A 19,598-nucleotide genomic window follows, 5' to 3' on the forward strand; every position below is an offset into this window, starting at 1 on the left:
GGAGCACAGCTGGGCCCGGCCCCACCACGACCTGCAGCACAGCTGGAGCACAGCTGGAGCACAGCGGGGCAGGCCCCACCACGACCTGCAGCACAGCTGGAGCACAGCTGGAGCACAGCGGGGCCAGCCCCACCATGACCTGCAGCACAGCTGGAGCACAGCTGGAGCACAGCTGGGCCCGGCCCCACCACGACCTGCAGCACAGCTGGAGCACAGCTGGGCCCGGCCCCACCACAACCTGCAGCACAGCTGGAGCACAGCTGGAGCACAGCTGGGCCCGGCCCCACCATGACCTGCAGCACAGCTGGAGCACAGCGGGGCCGGCCCCACCACGACCTGCAGCACAGCTGGAGCACAGCTGGGCCCGGCCCCACCACGACCTGCAGCACAGCTGGAGCACAGCTGGAGCACAGCGGGGCAGGCCCCACCACGACCTGCAGCACAGCTGGAGCACAGCTGGAGCACAGCAGGGCCGGCCCCACCACGACCTGCAGCACAGCTGGAGCACAGCTGGAGCACAGCTGGGCCCGGCCCCACCACGACCTGCAGCACAGCTGGAGCACAGCTGGAGCACAGCGGGGCCGGCCCCACCACGACCTGCAGCACAGCTGGAGCACAGCTGGAGCACAGCTGGGCCCGGCCCCACCACGACCTGCAGCACAGCTGGAGCACAGCTGGAGCACAGCGGGGCTGGCCCCACCACGACCTGCAGCACAGCTGGAGCACAGCTGGGCCCGGCCCCACCACGACCTGCAGCACAGCTGGAGCACAGCGGGGCCGGCCCCACCACGACCTGCAGCACAGCTGGAGCACAGCTGGAGCACAGCCGGGCCGGCCCCACCACGACCTGCAGCACAGCTGGAGCACAGCTGGAGCACAGCCGGGCCGGCCCCACCACGACCTGCAGCACAGCTGGAGCACAGTGGGGCTGGCCCCACCACGACCTGCAGCACAGCTGGAGCACAGCTGGGCCCGGCCCCACCACGACCTACAGCACAGCTGGCGCAGAGCTGCTGCTGGGCCCAGCCTAAGGACCTACAGCGGGGGCCCGGAGGCACATCTGGAGCACATCTGGAGGCAGGGTGAGCCCTGGCAGAGTGGGGGCAGGAGGGCAGCCCGGGGAGGCTCCCGGGGCAGCATGCCCACAGCTCCCCCGGGCAGCTGACCTGTGCCCAGCTCCTCTGCAGCCTCCCCCCCGGGAGCCGTCCCAGAGCCTTCCCGAGGGAGGAGCCTGCGGCCGGAGGGGCTGGGGGCAGGGGCCGGCCCTGGTGCTCCGCGGGAGGCTCTGCTGCTGCTGCCTGCGCGGCGAGCAGAGCAGGAAACCGCTCCGGGCCAGGTCTCAGCTGCACTCAGCTCACCTCAGTGCCCCGGGCCTGAGCTTGGCACTGGCCAGGCGTGGGGGGCAAGACGAGGAGGCCACCAGCACCCAGCAGGCTCCATCCTGGGGCTGACCCCCGCCTCAGGATGCTTGGTTGTATGGGTTAGTTGATTGGGTGGTGTTGGATGATAGGTTGGACATGATGATCTCGAAGGTCTCTTCCAACCTGGTTAATTCTATTCTATTCTATTCTATTCTATTCTATTCTATTCTATTCTATTCTATTCTATTCTATTCTATTCGAGGGAGACTCAGCCTAGAGAGAAGGAAGGAATGCTTGACACTGAAGCTGGTGAGATACTGGCCCAGATTTGTGGTAGACAACCCATCCCTGGTGCCACTGCAGGTCAGGCTGTGTGGGGCTCTGAGCAACCTGCTCTAGCTGCAGCTGTCCCTGCTGCCTGCAGGGAGGTTGGACTAGATGAGCTTTAAAGATCCTTTCCAACCCAAACCACTCAATGAATCTACAAGAGTCACTGCAGATTAGGGTCTGCAACTCTAGGTGGGGACATTTCAGCTTCTTTCCACAAAGGTTTAAACATTAAACATGTGAGCAGTTAGTTCAGCCCAGTGTTTTTCACTTTTGCAAGCTCAGCACACTCCCACATTTACAAACAAGTGTAGCTGCAAACAGATCATCACCACAGCAGCCAAAAAACACCAACAGGGAGGTTGCAGCCAGGTGGGGGTTGGCAACCACCAATAGAACAAGAGGACACAGTCTCAAGCTGCACCAGGGGAGGTTTAGGCTGGATGATAGGGAGAAATTCTTCCCAGCAAGAGAGATTGGCCATGGGAATGTGCTGCCCAGGGCAGTGGTGGAGTCCCCAGCACTGCAGGTGTTCAAAAAGAGCCTGGCTGAGGCACTTGGTGCCGTGGGTTAGTTGATTAGATGGTGTTGGATGATAGGTTGGACTTGATGAGCTCTGAGGTCTTTTCCAACCTGGTTAATTCTATCCTATCCTATCCTCCCGGGGCCGCACCCCCCCTCCCGGGGCTGGGAGCCATTGGGGAGCACAGGGGGGTCTCGTGGGGGTGGCACCTGGGGTTCCTTGGCACAGAGCCTCGGTGGGGACAGGAGAGGAGGTCACAGGAATAAACCTGAGCCCAGGAGGCTTCATCTCAGCAGGAGAAGAAACTTCTTTGGTGTGAGGCTGCTGAGCCCTGGAGCAGGCTGCCCAGAGAGGCTGTGCCCTGGCATCAGCAGCCCAAGGCAGGAGCTGGCTGCTGCCCGTGGCAGGGGATGTGGAACCAGGGGTCTTCAAGGTCCCCCCCAGCCCAACCCATTCCATGGCTCCATGGTGGCCCAGAAGCAGCCAGGCAGGAGTGCTGGGGCAGCTGTGGGCAGCCAGCTGTGCCCATGTGCCATGGAGCCACCCCACGAGCTCTGCAGCTGGCAAGAGCTCAGCTGGGAGCTGCAGGCAGCCTTGGGGCAGGGGGAACAGCTCACCACAGCCAGGGCTCCTTGGGCAGGTCTCCAGAGTGCCCCCTGGCCCTGGCACCCCCAGTGCCAGCCCTTCTGCCCGGCACAGGTGAGGGCCCCATGCCCACGTGGCTGGCAGTGCCAGGCCTCCAGAGCCTGGTGCTCACAGCTTGGGAGCAAGCCCAGGCAGGCTGGTGCCAGGCTGCAGGGCTGGCTGGGTGAGCTCAGCAGCAGCAGATGAAGGGCTGCCAGGGCTCTCCAGTGGCTGCCACCCGGAGAGAGTTCTGCCCCCGGCATGGCTGTGCTGGCACAGGGGCAAGGCTGCCCCTGTGAGCTGCTTGCTCTGCCAGGGTGAAGCTGTTCAGCCTCCAGCCCCAGCAGGATGCAGCTCCTGGCACCACAGCTGCCTGCCAGCAAAGCCCTGGTGCTCCACCACCGCATGGGTGCCCCGCAGCCCCCTGCTCCCTGTGCCAGGCCAGCACAGCCCTGCCGCAGCCAGAGCCCCCTCCCAGCCCCCTCCCCACCCCCAGCACAGCAGGGCCCAGCCAGGAGGCAGAGCCTGCAGGCAAGGGGAAGTCCACACAGGCCTGGGCAGGGGAAGGCCACCCAAAGGCACCAGCAGGGCGAGAGGGTTGCTGCCCCAAGCCCAGGCACAGCTGGCGCTGCCTCTGGTGCTGTGGCACAGGGCATGAGGGCCTTGGGCACGGTCCTGAGGGGCACAGCAATCACAGGACAGAGAAGGAGCCCAAACCTTGATTTCTATTTCTCCTGTCCTCAGAAAAGACACAAACAGCACCCAGCTGCTGGCCAGGGCTGTCCTGCACCTCCAGCAGAGGTGGCCACGCTGCTTGGGCAGCACAGCAGCAGCTGCAGGGCCAGAGTGGCTGTGCCTGCCCCAGAGCAGCCCCAGCCCTGCCCAGGGTCCCTGCCCAGGGTCCCTCCCCAGGAGCTTGCAGAGCCTGCAGGAGCTCCAGGCTGGGCTGCTGCCAGCAGCTCTGCTTCGGGCTGGGATGCCACAGGTGGACCCCAGAGCTGCGCCACCTCCTGCCCTGGGGGGGACAGCAGCCCCTGCAGGGTGAGGCTCCCCGAGCAGCACAGGGGAGCAGTTTGTGCTGAGAGTGCCAGCACCAGGAGCTGCCCCAGCCCTGGGTCTCATCCTGCAGCCCCCCACCACAACAAATAAATCCAACCAGACTTGGTACAGAAGAGAGCAGGATCAGAGCAACCCAAAGGCCCTGCTCAGGCCCAGCAAGCACTGCAGGCCACTGCCAACACCACCCCCGGGCTCCTGCTCCCCTCAGCTGCTGCCTGCAGCTGCCCAGGGCTGGGAAAATAAACCCAGGGCCAGGGGAAGGAGAGGCAGGAGAGGCTGAGGGCTGAGCTGGAGGCAGCTGAAGTGCCACAAACGTGGGGACAAGACAAGGTCAATTCTGTGGCCATGGGAGCTGCTGGTGACCTCCAGGAGAGTTCTGCTGTGGCCATGGGAGCTGCTGGTGACCTCCAGGAGAGTTCTGTGGCCATGGGAGCTGCTGGTGACCTCCAGGAGAGTTCTGCTGTGGCCATGGGAGCTGCTGGTGACCTCCTGGAGAGTTCTGTGGCCATGGGAGCTGCTGGTGACCTCCTGGAGAGTTCTGTGGCCATGGGAGCTCCTTCTGACCTCCAGGAGAGTTCTGTGGCCATGGGAGCTGCTGGTGACCTCCTGGAGAGTTCTGTGGCCATGGGAGCTCCTTCTGACCTCCAGGAGAGTTCTGTGGCCATGGGAGCTGCTGGTGACCTCCTGGAGAGTTCTGTGGCCATGGGAGCTCCTTCTGACCTCCTGGAGAGTTCTGCTGTGGCCATGGGAGCTCCTTCTGACCTCCAGGAGTTCTGTGGCCACGGGAGCTGCTGGTGGCCCTCATGCAGCTGTTGGAGGAGCATCCCCGGGGGCTAACGCTGTGCGGGGGCCGGCGCGGGGGCCGTGCCGGTCCAGGCGGGCCCGCGCCGTGCCGTGCCGTGCCGGCGGGCGTGCTTGCTGAGGTGGTCGCTGCGCATGAAGCGGCGCTGGCACAGCGGGCAGCCGAAGCGCTTCTCGCCGGTGTGGGTGCGGCGGTGCCGGGACAGCTCGTCCGAGCGGGCGAAGCGCTTCCCGCAGCCCTCCCAGCTGCAGCTGAACGGCTTCTCTCCTGCGGGGGGACACCGCTCGGCTCAGCTCCGGCCCGGCACCCGCACCCCCAGCCCACTCCAGCTGTGCTCCGGAGCAGGCACCGAAGGCCTTGGGCTGGGGAAGCCCTTGCAGCTCACCCAGCCCAACCGTGCCCTGCTCCTGCCGAGCCTGGGGCCGAACCGTGACCCTCAGCACCACAGCTCTGCCTCCGAGACACCTCCAAGGGAGGGCACTCAGCCACCTCCCTGGGCAGCCTCTGCCAGGCCCTGACCTCTCCTGCACCAAAGACATTTTGCCTCCTCTCCAGCCCAGCCCTCCCCTGGCACACTCCAGGCCATTGCCTCTCCTGCTGTCCCCTGAGCCTGGGGAGCAGAGCCCAAGCCCAGCTCCCTGCAGCCTCCTCTCCTCCACACTCAACACCCCCAGGGCCCTCAGCTGCCCCTCACAGCCCTGCTCTCCAGACCCAGCTCTTTATTCCACTACAGCTCTTCAAATGTTGTTTTTCTCCCCATCATCCAAACCTCTCCAGGCTTCTCTGGCTTCCAAGCTGCCTGCCCCAACCCTGTGTGACCACAGCTCTGCAGCTGCTGCACACTCAGCAAGTACCAGGGGCAAGCAGCAGCCCTGGAGGCACCCAAGGTGCCCTGTGCAGCCTGCTCTGCCTGGAGCTGTCCCTGCTGCCTGCAGGGGCATTGGACAGGATGCCCTCCGAGGGTCCCTTCGAGCCTGAAGCACTCTGTGCACAGAGCCCCAGGGCCCCAGCCAGGAGGGACAGCAGCCTGCAGGGCCCCAGCAGCTTCTGCTCACCCTGGGCCACAGCTTAACCTCAGCCCCCTCCTGCCTGCCCCAGTAAGCTGCAGATCAGCACCCAGCCCATGACCCCAACCACTGCTGCCCCTGGGAGCTGGGCAGAGGCAGGGAGCAGAGGCAGCCCTGCAGCACTGCTGCCAACTCAGACCCCAGGGTAAGCTCCCCCCTGGCTCTGGCACCCACCCAGCTCCTCAGGGGCAGGCTCAGGGGGCACAGGGCAGCCAGCTGCTCTAGCCCTGGCAGCTGGGCTGGCAAGGGGGCAGCTGCACCTCCATGGCTGTCCTGGGCTGCCCCCAGCTGAGGGACACCCAGGGAGGCATCACCCAGCCTGAGCTCTGGCTTACCAGGATTAGCAGCTCCACAGGGGCCTTAAGCTGCTTCCCCACAGGAGCTGTCAAGACAAAGCTGGCAAACAAACACAACCCCTGCCAGGGGAGCTGGCACCCAACCTGCCAGGCTGTCTGGGGGGGCAGGGAGAGCCAGGGGCAAGCCCAGCAACAAGACAGGAACGCTGGGAAGGAGCTGCTCTACACCCACCCCTGGCTGGGTCTACTCCTCAGCATCAGGAACTGTCCCTGAGAAGCATGGAACTGTTTGGCTGGAGAAGCCCTCTGAGAGCATCCATCCAACCCCAACCCAGCCCCCCATGGCCACCCAGCCCTGGCCCCAGCTGCCATGGCCACAGGGCTCTGGAACCCCTCCAGCCATGGGGACTCCACCACCTCCCTGGGCAGCCTCTGCCAGGCCCTGACCACTCCTGCACCAAAGACATTTTGCCTCCTCTCCAGCCCAGCCCTCCCCTGGCACACTCCAGGCCATTGCCTCTCCTGCTGTCCCCTGAGCCTGGGGAGCAGAGCCCAAGCCCAGCTCCCTGCAGCCTCCTCTCAGGGAGCTGCAGAGAGCAGTGAGGTCTCCCTCAGCCTCCTCTGCTCCACACTCAACACCCCCAGGGCCCTCAGCTGCTCCTCCCCAGCCCTCTTCCCCAGACCCTTCCCCAGCTCTGTTGCACTTCTCTGGCACTCCCTCTGGGAGTGAGGGCTCCAAACCTGAGCCCAGCACTCAAGCTGTGGCCTCAGCAGTGCCCAGCACAGGGGCACAATCCCTGCCCTGCTCCTGCTGCCCACACCACTGCTCAACTCAAGGTTAGTTTTAACTTGAGAAGTTTAGAGATTGAGGCTGGAGGTGAGGAAGAAATCCTTGGCAGTGAGGATGGGGAAGAGACTGGAACAGGCTGCCCAGGGAGGCTGTGGATGCAACCAGGGCTGGAGGAAGGTTGAAGATCATCTAGTTCCAAGCCCCCTGGCAGGGGCTGTGCCTGTGGCAGGGGTTGGAACTGGATGATCTCCAAGGTCCCTTTCAAGCCAGACCACTCCATCAATCTCCAAGCTGGAGGCAGAGAAGGGATCAAAGCTCTCTGTGGTGCCTGCACCCTGCCGAGGTTCCCTGCAGCTGCTAACCAGCCACTGAGCTCTCCTCTACCTGCCCCCTCCTGCAGCAGCTCTGCAGCAGCCCAGGCCCCCAGGACATCCCTCTGTGAGCCTCAGCTCAGGGCAGCCTGACTCCTGGCTCCTCCTTGCTGTCCCAAGCAGAGCTTCAAAGCCAGGCTGCAGTCAGCTGAGGGCTCAGGACAAAGTCTGCCTTGTTCTGCTGGACAGGGACACCGCTGCCTTCCCCAGGATGGGCAGCAGCTGCTGCTCCCCCCCTGCCTCTCCCCATTCCCACCCTCTTCCCAGAGCCAGGCATCTCTGCTCGGTGCTGTCCTGTGCCAGGACAAGGAGCAATGGGCACAGACTGGCACCCAGGAAGCTCCACCTCAGTGTCAGGAGAGACTTCCTTGGTGTGAGGCTGCTGAGGCCTGGCGCAGGCTGCCCAGAGGGGTTGTGGAGTCTCCCTTGGAGCTCTTCCAGCCCCCCGTGGACGTGTTCCTGGGTGCCCTCCCCCGGGGGTCCCTTCCAGCCCCCCCCCGCCCCCCTTCCCGTAGTGCCCTCAGCGGCCAGCGCCCGGCCGCGCCCTCGGCCCCAGGCAGTGCTGTGGGCAGCCGGCAGCGCCCCCCCGCGGCGGGCAGGGTACGCACCGGTGTGTGTGCGCAGGTGCGCCTTGAGGTGCGAGCTCTTGAAGTAGGTCTTCTGGCAGCCGGGGAAGCTGCAGAGGTAGTTCCTGCGCCGGGAGAAGTCCGTCGGGGCCGGGGGGCAGCCGTGCCCGGGGGCCAGCAGGACAGGAGAGGGGGCCAGGGGCAGCAGCTTGGGGCCGCCCACGGTCAGGAGGGCCGGCGGGCAGCGGGGCTGGGGGGCGGGGGGCGAGGGGAGCACCAGCATGACGGTGCCCTGGGGCACGGAGGGCGCCACCAGCAGCGGGCTGGGCGGCAGCAGGGGCCGCAGGGCGCCGAGCACGCCGCCGCGCCCCGGCAGAGGGAACATCTGGCACAGCAGCTGGGCGCCGGGCGCCACGGCGGGGGCTGTCTTTGCCAAGTCGCTGTCACAGCCCCCGGGGGACGCGGGCCGGGCCGGGGGCGCCGCCGCCTCGCTCGCTGGGTCGCCGGAGTCGCCCGCAGAGGGTCGGTGCCGCGGAGAGGCGCCGCCAGCCGGGGCACCCGCAGCGGGCGCGGGCTGGGGCGGCCCGGGGGCGGCCCCCGGGCTCGGCCCTGCCCGCTCCGTGCCCGCAGCAGGCCGGCGGCAGGCAGCGCTGCGCCCGGTGTGCCGGATGACGCGGGCGGGGCCCGGCCTGGCGCCGGCGGCCGGCCGCGGGCGGGCAGGGGCAGCGCTGTCCGGGGCCACGGTCCTGCAGCAGGGCAGCGGCAGCCCCGGGGCGGGCAGGCTCTCGCCGCGGTCCGGGCTGTGCGGAGGGGTCATGCACTGCGGGCAGAGAACAAGGTCAGAGGGGCTGCAGCTCCCAGCACGGTGCCTGCCAGCCCCGCAGCAGGGACAGCCCCTGCCCACAGCCCCTGCACCCACCCCAGCCGGGCAAGGGCGTCCCAGCGCAGCCGCAGGCCACCCTGAGCCTGCAGTGTGCGAGCAGCAGGGCAGCTGCAACCCTGGAGCCACACAGTGCCTGGGCTGGAGCAGGCCTCCGGGCCCAGCCAGTCCAACCCCAACCCAGCCCCCCCATGGCCACCAAGCCCTGGCCCCAGCTGCCATGGCCACAGGGCTCTGGAACCCCTCCAGCCATGGGGACTCCACCACCTCCCTGGGCAGCCTCTGCCAGGCCCTGACCACTCCTGCACCAAAGACATTTTGCCTCCTCTCCAGCCCAGCCCTCCCCTGGCACACTCCAGGCCATTGCCTCTCCTGCTGTCCCCTGAGCCTGGGGAGCAGAGCCCAAGCCCAGCTCCCTGCAGCCTCCTCTCAGGGAGCTGCAGAGAGCAGTGAGGTCTCCCTCAGCCTCCTCTCCACACCCTTCTACAACACTTCCAGGCATGGGGACTCCACCACCTCCCTGGGCAGCCTGCAGCAGTGCTCTGCCACCCTCAGAGCCCACAGGTTCCTTCTCACACGCAGAAGGAGCTTCTTATGGTCAAGCCTGTGCCCATTACCTCTTGTCCTCCTCATCCACTGCTCTGTGCTCCCTGGCTCCTGCCCAGCTCCTGTGCTGCTCAAGGGGCAGTGCCAACACTGAGCAGCAGCTCTGCTGCCGCAGCCTCCTCTCTGCTCCTCTCTCTCCTGACTGGAAGCTTGATGGCTGCAATGGGCCTGAGCTGCCTGGGACCTGGAGGGCACCAAGGCCTTCTCCCAGCCCTGCTTTGCTGCAGCAGAAGGCAGCAGAGCAGCAGCGACTGTGAGTCAGGGGCAGTGAGTCAGCTGCAGCAGCCCCACGCTCTGCAAGTGCCAACACAGCCCTGGCACCGGCACCCTGCCCCACGCTGGGGCCTGGCCTCTGCCCTCCAGCCACCACACTGGCAGCACCAACAGTCACTGCCACCCAGTGCTGGCAGAGAGGCTGGAGCCAAGGCACTGAGGCATCCCCAGGGGGCTCCAGGAGGACACCAGAGCCACTCTAAGAGCAGCCTCAGCCCCTGTCACATCAGGTCACCTGTCAGCACGGGCTCCCACAGCCAGGAGTAGCAAGGGATCAAACTCCACCTTACCAACCCCAGCTGAAGTTGAGCCAGGTGTGCCCAGGTGGGCAGGGAGCATCCTGCCTTGGATCAGCAATTGGCAGTGGTGAGGCCACCCCTTGAGTGCTGGGCTCAGGTTTGGGCTCCTCGCTCCCAGAGGGACATTGAGGGCTGGAGCAGGGCCAGAGAAGGGCAACAGAGCTGGGGAAGGGTCTGAGGAAGAGCAGCTGAGGGAGCTGGGGGTGTTGAGTGTGGGGAAGAGGAGGCTGAGGGAGACCTCCTTGCTCTCTGCAGCTCCCTGGGAGGAGGCTGCAGGGAGCTGGGCTTGGGCTCTGCTCCCCAGGCTCAGGTGGCAGCAGGAGAGGCAATGGCCTCAGGTTGCCCCAGGGGAGGTTCAGGTGGGAGATGAGAAGGAACTTCCTGACTGGAAAGGTTCTCAGAGCCTGGCCCAGGCTGCCCAGGGGGTGGCTGAATGCCCTTCCCTGGAGGGGTTGCCCAGAGGCAGAGCTGTGGTGCTGAGGGCCATGGCTCAGCCCCAGCCCTGGCAGAGCTGGAGCAGGGTTGGGCTGGGTGAGCTTCAAGGGCTTTCCCCCCCCACCCCCCCCAACCACTCTGAGCCTATTCACCACCCCAGAGACAGCAGAGCCCCCCTGCTGGTGCCCACCCCTGTGCTGTGTGCACACAGCAGAGCTCTGTGCTGGAGCTACCCTGCAGATGAGCCCAGCTCAGACCCTCCAGAGGCCCCCCAGGTGCCAGGCCCGGCCGGGTGGCAGCCTGGCTCCTCACCAGCGTGGCCAAGCAGTCCCTCGGCAGCTCGGCCGCGGCCTCGGCCTGCATTGCGCAATCCCCAGAGTCTGAGAAGGGGGTCAGGGGCCTCATCTTGAGGCTGTCCCCCTGCTGGGACCTTTGTCCCCAGGAGCTCATGCAGACCAGGGCCTCCACGGCCTCGATGTCGTTGAGCTCCAGGGCGCCGCAGGAGGACCTCTCGCTGTCGTGGCGCTGCCTGCCCCGCAGCGACTCGAAGATGTCCACGATGTCCACCTGCAGCCACGGGGAGCACAGACCTCAGGGCTGGAAGGGACCTCTGCACAGCTCCCAGTCCCCCCCTGCCAGGGCAGCACCACAGGATGCAGCACAGGGCACACAGAACACATCCAGACGGGGCTGGGAAGGCTCCAGAGGAGGAGACTGCACAACCTCTCTGGGCAGCCTGCTCCAGGGCTCTGGGACCCTCCCAGGGCAGAAGTTCCTCCTCATGCTGAGGTGGAGCCTCCGGTGCTGCAGCTTACAGCCATTGCCCCTTGTCCTGTCACAGGGTGCAGCTGAGCAGAGCCTGTCCCCTCCCTCCTGCCCCCCAGATCCTGCCCTCAGAGCAGGGCACAGAGCCAGCACCACCCACGTGCTGCCTGCCCACCAGGAAGGGCACCCAAAACATCCCCTGCCTGCAGCCAGGCCTTTGCCAGCCAGCCCCACTCTTACTCCCACCCACTGCTGCTCTTGACCAAAACCAACCCAAAACCAGCAAGAAGTGAGGAGGATGGAGTGGGATCTGCAGGAGAGCAGCAGCTGTGTGCAGCTCACACTTCCCAGCTCCCAACAAACACTTCCCCTGCTGCAGGCAAGCAAGGAGGAGGGGGAAAAAAAGACTCATTTCCACCTTGCTTGGTCAAGGCTGAGCCCTGGGCCCAGGGCTGGCTGCTGGGCAGCACCAACCTCATCCTGCTGGCACCCAGCACACAGATGGCAGCAGACAGTGAGGGAGCAGGACCCCGAGGGGGTCTGGATGAAAGCTGGGGTGGGGCTTCCAGCGAGGGCTTGCAGTGAGCAATGGTTTGAATCCTGCGGGACTGGATGACCTGAGAGGTCTCTTCCCTGTGTGTGCAGCTTGCCCAGCACTCAGCCTCTCTGCCAAGGGCTCCCACAGGGCCTGGCAGGGACTCCAGAAGCTATTGGTCTGCATGGTCTCAATAGGTCTCCAAACCCTTCCAGTCAGGCAGCTCCAAGGCACTGGGAATCTTCTGGGATTCAGAAGCATGCAGCAAGGCCCTTGAGCAGCGATGCTCTATGCTCTTGGTCCATGACTCTGAATCCCAGGAGAGCCAGGAGCGTGGACTGCTTCCCCTCCTCAGGGGAAGGCTCTGGGGGAAGGAGGCTCCAGCAGGCTGTCAGAACAGCCTCAGGCCCTGGAGAGGAGCTAAACTCGTTGGGTGACATCAGCTGCACACCTAAGCCAGCAAGTTTTGTTACTAAGTTAAGCAAGGGTGGTGTGACCCTGGCTCAGCTGTGTCACCAAGATGCAGAGCTGGGTGACATTGTCTGCACCACAGGGACCTGCACAGCAAACACCTTCTAACAGGAGGCATCCAAGAAGCTGCTTGGGTACCAGCTCTGGGCTCCCCAGGTCCGGAGGGACAGGGAGGTGCCAGAGAGTGGCCAACAGGCTCTGAGGATGCTGAAGGGCCTGGAGCAGCTCTGTGAGGAGGGAAGGCGGAGCCCTGGGGGTGGTTAGCCTGGAGAGGAGAGGCTGAGAGGGGATCTGAACAATGTCTGTACAGATCTGAGGGGTGGGGGGCAGGAAGGGGCCAGGCTCTGCTCAGAGCTGTCCTGACACAGGACAAGGAGCAAGGGACACAGATTGGAGCCCAGGAGGCTCCACCTCAGCAGGAGGAGAAACTTCCTTGGTGTGAGGCTGCAGAGCCCTGGAGCAGGCTGCCCAGAGAGGTTGTGGAGCCTGCCCTGGAGCCTTTCCAGCCCCCCCTGGATGTGTTCTGTGTGCCCTGCCCTGGCAGGGGTTGGACTGAGCTCTGCAGGTCCCTTCCAACCCCTCCATTCCATGTTTCTACCCGGCATGGAGATGCTCTAAAGCTGTTAACTCCCCGAGAGAAGCTCGAGAGGCTGCACCGCAGATGAGAAGGGGAAGGAGCAGAGGGATGGCCGTGGGGGAGCAGCCCGCGGCGCTCCCCAGGCAGGGCTGGGCAGCCAGGCCGGCATCTCCTTCAGCGCTGTACTTCGGGAGCAGCTTCCCCCAAGCACCGTCGCCCACCGCTGCCGGCCGGTTCCGAGAGCGCTGCGGGGCGGTGGCGGAGCCGCCTGTCCTCATCTCACCCCGCCGGGGCCGCCGCTGCCCACCCGCCGCCGCCTCACGGCGCTGCTGAGGGCGGCGGGAAAGGGAACGAGGAGGAGACGGCGGCGCGGGGGGAGCCGCTCCCGCCCGGCCGCTTCCCCCGCCCGCCCCGCAGGTGACTGCGGCGACGCCCAGCCCTAAGGGCCCGGTGCCAACGGCTCCGACCCAGCCCTGCCCGCGGGGTGAGGAACGGCACCGACCCATCACCGCCCGGCGTGGGTAACGGCACCGACCCCCCCACCACCACCTCCCGGGGGAATAAACCGGCACCGACCCATCACCGCCCGCTGCGGAAACGGCACCGACCTCCCCCACCCACCCCCGGGGGAATAAACCGGCACCGACCCACCACGGACCCGCGGCGGGGCGCATAAGAGTGCCGAGATGCCGCCGCCCGCACTGAAGCGTTAACGGTCTCCGCTCCCCTGCCCACCACAGAGCACGTGTCCGGACCGGAGCTTACTGCCCCCCGCTCGGGGGGCAAATCCCCCCGCGCCGCCCCCTTCTCCCGCCGCCCCCCGGTGCTTACCCCAGACGCATCGCCCATCTCGGAGGAGGGCGAGCCGTGCATAGCGCGACTCCGGCGGGCGGCGGTGCGAGCGGGGAAGCGGCAGATGCGGCACAGCCTCGGCGGCAGCCACCGGCACCGCCTCCTCTCCTCCCCTCCCCGTCCCGCCCGCCCGGAGCCGCTGGCCGGGCGGGGACAGCAGCCCGGGACGCGCCCTACAACAGGCAGCGCGGGAAGGGAGGGGGAAAGGGCGGGGCCAGGCCGGCTGCTCGCCAATCGCCGCTCGACGCAGCCCGCGGCTCAGCCAATCGGCGGCGGCATCCGGCGTGCTCGCGGCGTGCCGGCGGGGGAAGGGCGGCGCGTGGGCCGCTGCCGGCGGGAAAAGGCGGGGCGGGGGCGGGGCCGAGGGGAGCGCGCGCTGGAAACTGGGGGAAAGGTCGGTCTGGGGGGCGGGGCCGGCAATGCCCGCGCGGGGGGTGGGCGGTGCCTGGGGCGTGGTCGCGGCGCGTGCGGAGCCGCACGCGGGCACTGCCCCCGCCCCCATCCCCGCGGAGCCTCCTGGCGGGGGGGGGGGGGAGCGGGGGGGGGGAGGGGGCTGGAGCCGGAGCCCGGGGCGGGGGTCCCAGCCGGCACCGATCGGCGGAGCCACGGCCTGGGAAGGCCTCCGGCAGCGACCAGCCCAACCGCCCTCTGCCACCGCCACGGCTGGGGCTGAGCCACGGCCCTCGGCACCACAGCTCTGCCCCTGCAGCGCCTCCAGAGATGGGCATTCGGCACCCCCCTCCCCCGGGCAGCCTGTGCCAGGCTCGGAGACCCCTTCCAGGCACCAAGTTCCTTCTCATCGCCCACCTGAACCTCCCCTGGGGCAACCTGAGGCCATTGCCTCTCCTGCTGTCCCCTGAGCCTGGGGAGCAGAGCCCAAGCCCACCTGCCTCCAGTCTCCCCCCAGGGAGCTGCAGAGAGCAAGGAGGTCTCCCTCAGCCTCCTCTGCTCCACACTCAACACCCCCAGGGCCCTCAGCTGCTCCTCCCCAGCCCTCTTCCCCAGACCCTTCCCCAGCTCTGTTGCCCTTCTCTGGCTCTGCTCCAGTTCCTCAATGTCCCTCTGGGAGTGAGGGCTCCAAACCTGACCCCAGACTCAAGCTGTGGCCTCCCCAGGTCTGACCCAGGGGCACAATCCCTGCCCTGCTCCTGCTGCCCACACCACTGCTGACCCAGGCCAGGCTGCTGCTGCCCTTTGTGCCTACCTGGGCACCCCCTGGCTCATCTGCAGCTGCTGCCCACCAGCACCCCAGCACCACCACTGCTCTGGGCAGTCTCCATCTGCTCTGTCCCCAGCCTGGAGCCTTCCTGGGGCTGTGACCCACGAGCAGGACCCGTGGTGCCAGCACCTGGGCAGTGTCAGAAGTCCTCAGCTCACATCACCAAAGTGCCTGTGCCCTGCACTGCCTCCTGCCCCTTCCCGAGCCCTCCCTTTCCTTTTCAATGGCAGCTGGATCCATGCAGCCAGCCCGGGACCAGCAGAGCTGGAGGTCCTGGGTGACACTGGTGGCACTGCTGGCCTGGTGCCCACCACAGCAAGGGGAGGGAAGGGACAGAGCCTCGTCCCCGGAGCCTGAGCTGTGCCTGCCAGTGCTTTCTCAGCCGGGCCCCTGCCTGCCTTGCTGCTGGCCAGGACAAACTGCAGGCAGCATTTTTCCTGCCGGATTCTCCCTGCTCGTCCCTCCCCGTTCCTCGGGACGTGACATCCTCTGTGTCACTGCAGAGGACGTGGCAGGGATCATCTCCAGCCTTTCATCTCCTCTGGCTGGGGGCTCCTCTGACCGCGGGGGCTCCTTTTTCCCAGGACAGCTGCTCTGAACCCCGGCTCCCTGCTCGCCGGGGACTGTCCGAGGCTCCCCCACGCTGCGCTCTGCCCCAGGCTCCCTGGCCGCCCAGCCCGGCAGAGCCTTGCTCCGGTGCCCTGCAGCTGCCTGTCCCAGCACCGGCGGCTTTCGTGCAGCTGTGCTGAGCTCAGGCTGCGCCGAGCTCAGGCTGCTGGCAGGCTCCTCAGAGAGCTCTGTGTGCCAGGCGGGCAGGGGCTTGGCCGTGCTGCTCCTCCGGGAGCTCCTGCGCCTGGCAGGGCAGACACCAACCGGCGAGCAGGAATCACACCCCGAGGAAACAACAGGGCAGGCAGGGAGCTCCCCCAGCCCCTCCTGGCAGACACAACCCAGCAGAGCCCAGAGGAGCAGCGCTCGGCCCCGGACAGCTTCCCGGCAGCTAAAAATAGCCCCGGGTCGGGCAGCTCCCGGCCGGCGCCGCCTGGCAGCCGCAGCTGAGCACAGCCGCAGGGAGCCCAGCGCAGGGGCCAGGGGCAAGCAGGGGCACCCAGGCTGGAAAGGACCTGCAAGAGCACCGACCCCGACCCTGAACCCTGCTCCGGCACATCCGCCGCTGAGGCAGACCACAGGCACCACATCTGCCGCAGCTCCCACACGGACACCCGGGGAGAAGCTTCCCGAGAGGGGCTGGGGACTGCCCGGCAGAGAGGGGCCTGGGGGTGTTGGTGGGCAGCAGCTGAAGCTGAGCCGGGGGGGGCAGGAAGGCCGCAGCAGCCCGGGCTGGAGCAGCAGTGGTGCACGTCTTCCCCAGCACCCTTGCCTGGGTGTGGACCTTTCTTGCATGCCTGGGCAGGGCTGTGCCAGCCCGGGGCCGGCTGCCCAGTGACAGGTGGCTGCCCCTGGCCACAACTCCAGGCAGAGCCTGCTGGAGTGTCCCTTTCACTCCTGTCTTAGCTGCCCTCACCCCGTGCTGCCTCCTGACCCTGCCCTTCCTCGACCCCCAGGGCTCCATCCTGCAGCCTCCCTGCAGCTGTGTCCCAAACCCTAACCCTAACCCTCCCCTCCTGCAGCTTTCTGCTTGAGAGGTGTCCCTGCCCCAGCAGAGAGCTGGCAGTAGCTGCTAAGCTCCCTTCCAACCTAAGCCATTCGATGATGATGATGATGATGATGATGATGATGATGATGATGATGATGATGATGATGCCAGTGCCAAGGGCAGCCCTGCCTGGCTGGGAGCTTATTGCTTTCCCAGGTCTATCAGCCTCGGGCCAGGGCCTCCTGCTGCCTTCAGCTGGGCATGAAATGCCCTGCAGCCAGCTGGCTGAGGGGTGAGCTCAGCACCACCAGGAGAGTTTCACTTGGTAGCTGCCTCCTTGTGTCTCCCCCACCCCCGAGCTGGGGCTAGCTGTGAGCCCCCTCCTGCCTGCAGCAGGGCTCTGCCGGCAGGAGCAGCCCGGGCCCGGGGGGGCAGCTGCCCTGAGCAGAGAAGAGCCTCCTGCTGGAAACGAGCGTACAAAACTTAATGCTTGGTGTCAGACACTGTCCAGGTACAAAACAGCAACCCCCGGCCCCCCAGCCCGGCCCCCCAGCCCGGCCCCCCAGCCCGGCCCCCCTGCTCCTGCGCAGCCCCGGCCCGCAGCGCCGCGGGGAAACCAACCTCGGGCAGCTCCCAGCCTTGGGAAGCAGCAGAGAGAAGAGCACCCAGGTCACCCCCAGCCCCAGTCCCTGTACAGCCCCTGCCCGCCCCCTCCGTATGGTGGATATCAGAACTCAGCACCACAGCCCAACCTGGGCTGCCCCCGGTGCCCGGCAGGGCTCCTGCCCCAGGCTGGGCTGCCCCCGGTGCCCGGCAGGGCTCCTGCCCCGGGCTGGGCTGCCCCCAGTGCCCGGCAGGGTCCTGCCCCGGGCTGGGCTGCCCCCAGTGCCCGGCAGGGCTCCTGCCCCTGGCTGGGCTGCCCCCGGTGCCCGGCGGGGCTCCTGCCCCGGGCTGGGCTGCCCCCGGTGCCCGGCAGGGTCCTGCCCCGGGCTGGGCTGCCCCCAGTGCCCGGCAGGGTCCTGCCCCAGGCTGGGCTGCCCCCGGTGCCCGGCGGGGCTCCGGCCCCGGGCTGGGCGGCCCCCGGGGCCCGGCCGGGTCCTGCCCCGGGCTGGGCTGCCCCCGGTGCCCGGCAGGGTCCTGCCCCGGGCTGGGCTGCCCCCGGTGCCCGGCAGGGTCCTGCCCCGGGCTGGGCTGCCCCCGGTGCCCGGCAGGGTCCTGCCCCGGGCTGGGCTGCCCCCGGTGCCCGGCGGGGGTCCTGCCCCGGGCTGGGCTGCCCCCGGTGCCCGGCAGGGTCCTGCCCCGGGCTGGGCTGCCCCCAGTGCCCGGCAGGGTCCTGCCCCAGGCTGGGCTGCCCCCGGTGCCCGGCGGGGCTCCTGCCCCGGGCTGGGCTGCCCCCGGTGCCCGGCAGGGTCCTGCCCCGGGCTGGGCTGCCCCCGGTGCCCGGCAGGGCTCCTGCCCCGGGCTGGGCTGCCCCCAGTGCCCGGCAGGGCTCCTGCCCCGGGCTGGGCTGCCCCCGGTGCCCGGCAGGGCTCCTGCCCCGGGCTGGGCTGCCCCCGGTGCCCGGCAGGGTCCTGCCCCTGGCTGGGCTGCCCCCGGTGCCCGGCAGGGCTCCTGCCCCGGGCTGGGCTGCCCCCGGTGCCCGGCAGGGTCCTGCCCCGGGCTGGGCTGCCCCCGGTGCCCGGCAGGGCTCCTGCCCCGGGCTGGGCTGCCCCCGGTGCCCGGCAGGGTCCTGCCCCTGGCTGGGCTGCCCCCGGTGCCCGGCAGGGTCCTGCCCCAGGCTGGGCTGCCCCCGGTGCCCGGCAGGGTCCTGCCCCTGGCTGGGCTGCCCCCGGTGCCCGGCAGGGTCCTGCCCCAGGCTGGGCTGCCCCCGGTGCCCGGCAGGGCTCCTGCCCCGGGCTGGGCTGCCCCCGGTGCCCGGCAGGGTCCTGCCCCTGGCTGGGCTGCCCCCGGTGCCCAGCAGCTGCTGAGCTCTCCCTGGCCCAGCCCTGCCTGCAGCTCCTCTCCTTTGCTCTCCAGCCCAGGGGCTCCATCCACCCCCTGCAGTGGTGGCAGCAGCCACAGGGCACTGGGTGGGCTCCAGCCCAGGGCATGGGTGAGCCCCAGGGGGCAGCAGGGAGGGAGAAGGCCCTGCAGCAGCTCAGGAGTGCTCCAACCAAAGCCCCAGGTACTCCTTTTGGCTTCATACAGAGCCACAGTGAGGAGGGACTTGGGGTGCCCACCACACCTCAGCACCAAGGGACCACCAGCTCTGCCTGGGATGGCCCACAGAGACCTGTGCCCAGCCTGGCTCTGAAGATGCCAAGCTCCAGCACCTCCCTGGGCACCTGCCGTGGAGACCACCCCAGCACCCAGGCTGCAGCTGCACCCTGCTGCTCCTCTTGCTTCTGGCAGGCCTGGGGGGCACCTCCAGGCGCTGGGAGCTTGCTCCTCTCCACCCTCCCTGCTGCAGCCCTCCCCCAGCTCCCCCAGCCCTTCCCCTCAGGAGCCACAAGCTGTGCCTGAAGGAGCAGCTCTGGCCTCAGGGACAGCTGCTGAGGGCAGGGCACTGCCCCAGGGCAGGCCTTGGCGATGCCAAGTGCAGCAAGAGGCAGCCAGGTAGCTCCTGCAGGCTCCTGCCGGCTCCTTCACCTGCCCCTTGCCTCCCTCCTGCCAGCAGCTGCAGCAGGGCAGGGCTGGACTCGTGGTCACCATTCCCTGGGCAGCCTCCCTGGCAGCAGAGTGACCTTCCCTGGCCCAGCTGAGGCACTGCAGCCCTGCCCAGCTCCCTGCCACAACCTCCTTCCTCACCCAGATGCCCAAGCACAGCCCCAAGCCACCCAGGACCAGGCTCAGGGCTCCTCTGCTCCTCTCCCTGTGCTACAGCCTGGTGCTCCCCAGCCCAGAGCTGCTGCCCAGGTGCCCCTCTCTCCCTCCCCTGCTGCTGGCTGAGGAGCCAACAGTGCAGCAGCTCCTGCAGAGCAGCATCCCCTGGAGGTGCTGGGCACTGCCAGCTGAGGCTGGGCCCAGGGCACCTCCTGCTGATGCTTTGTCTGTCCAGCAGCAGCCCAGTGCCTGGCACACACCAGGGGCACTGCTCCCAGCCCCTGGTGCCCACTGCTGCTCTGCCAGGATGTCTCCTCCTCTCCCACAGCCTTGCCTGTGCTTCCCCTTGGCAACACCCCAGGAGCCCCCAGGCTGGCTCCAGCACTGGGCTCACCCCAGGAGCCCCCAGGCCAGCTCCAGCACTCAGCACTGGGCTCACCCCAGGAGCCCCCAGGCCAGCTCCAGCACTCAGCACTGGGCTCACCCCAGGAGCCCCCAGGC

The 19,598-nt window shown here is 67.7% G+C and overlaps 1 protein-coding gene across 1 annotated transcript; it reads right to left on the reverse strand.

The window, feature by feature from the left end:
* Positions 1-4,727: 4,727 nt before the first annotated feature.
* Positions 4,728-13,589, reverse strand: KLF11 (KLF transcription factor 11). Its single transcript, XM_054180186.1, has 4 exons — positions 13,459-13,589; positions 10,592-10,846; positions 7,829-8,606; positions 4,728-4,963 (listed from the first exon to the last, which is right to left on the reverse strand). The coding sequence occupies exons 1-4, from the start codon at positions 13,498-13,500 to the stop codon at positions 4,728-4,730; spliced, it is 1,311 nt and encodes a 436-aa protein (XP_054036161.1). The 5' UTR covers positions 13,501-13,589.
* Between the last annotated feature and the right edge of the window lie 6,009 nt (positions 13,590-19,598).

The sequence above is a fragment of the Dryobates pubescens genome, chromosome 3 (genome assembly GCF_014839835.1).
Source record: "Dryobates pubescens isolate bDryPub1 chromosome 3, bDryPub1.pri, whole genome shotgun sequence".
In the NCBI taxonomy this organism is placed as follows: Eukaryota; Metazoa; Chordata; class Aves; order Piciformes; family Picidae; genus Dryobates; species Dryobates pubescens.

Excerpts from the sequence above, each read along its gene's own strand:
- KLF11 (XM_054180186.1), bottom strand. The coding sequence starts at position 13,500 with ATGCACGGCTCGCCCTCCTCCGAGATGGGCGATGCGTCTGGG. Across the intron at positions 10,847-13,458 it reads AGATGGGCGATGCGTCTGGG|GTGGACATCGTGGACATCTT; the intron begins GTAAGCACCGGG and ends CCGTGGCTGCAG. Across the intron at positions 8,607-10,591 it reads GGGACTGCTTGGCCACGCTG|TGCATGACCCCTCCGCACAG; the intron begins GTGAGGAGCCAG and ends CTCTGCCCGCAG.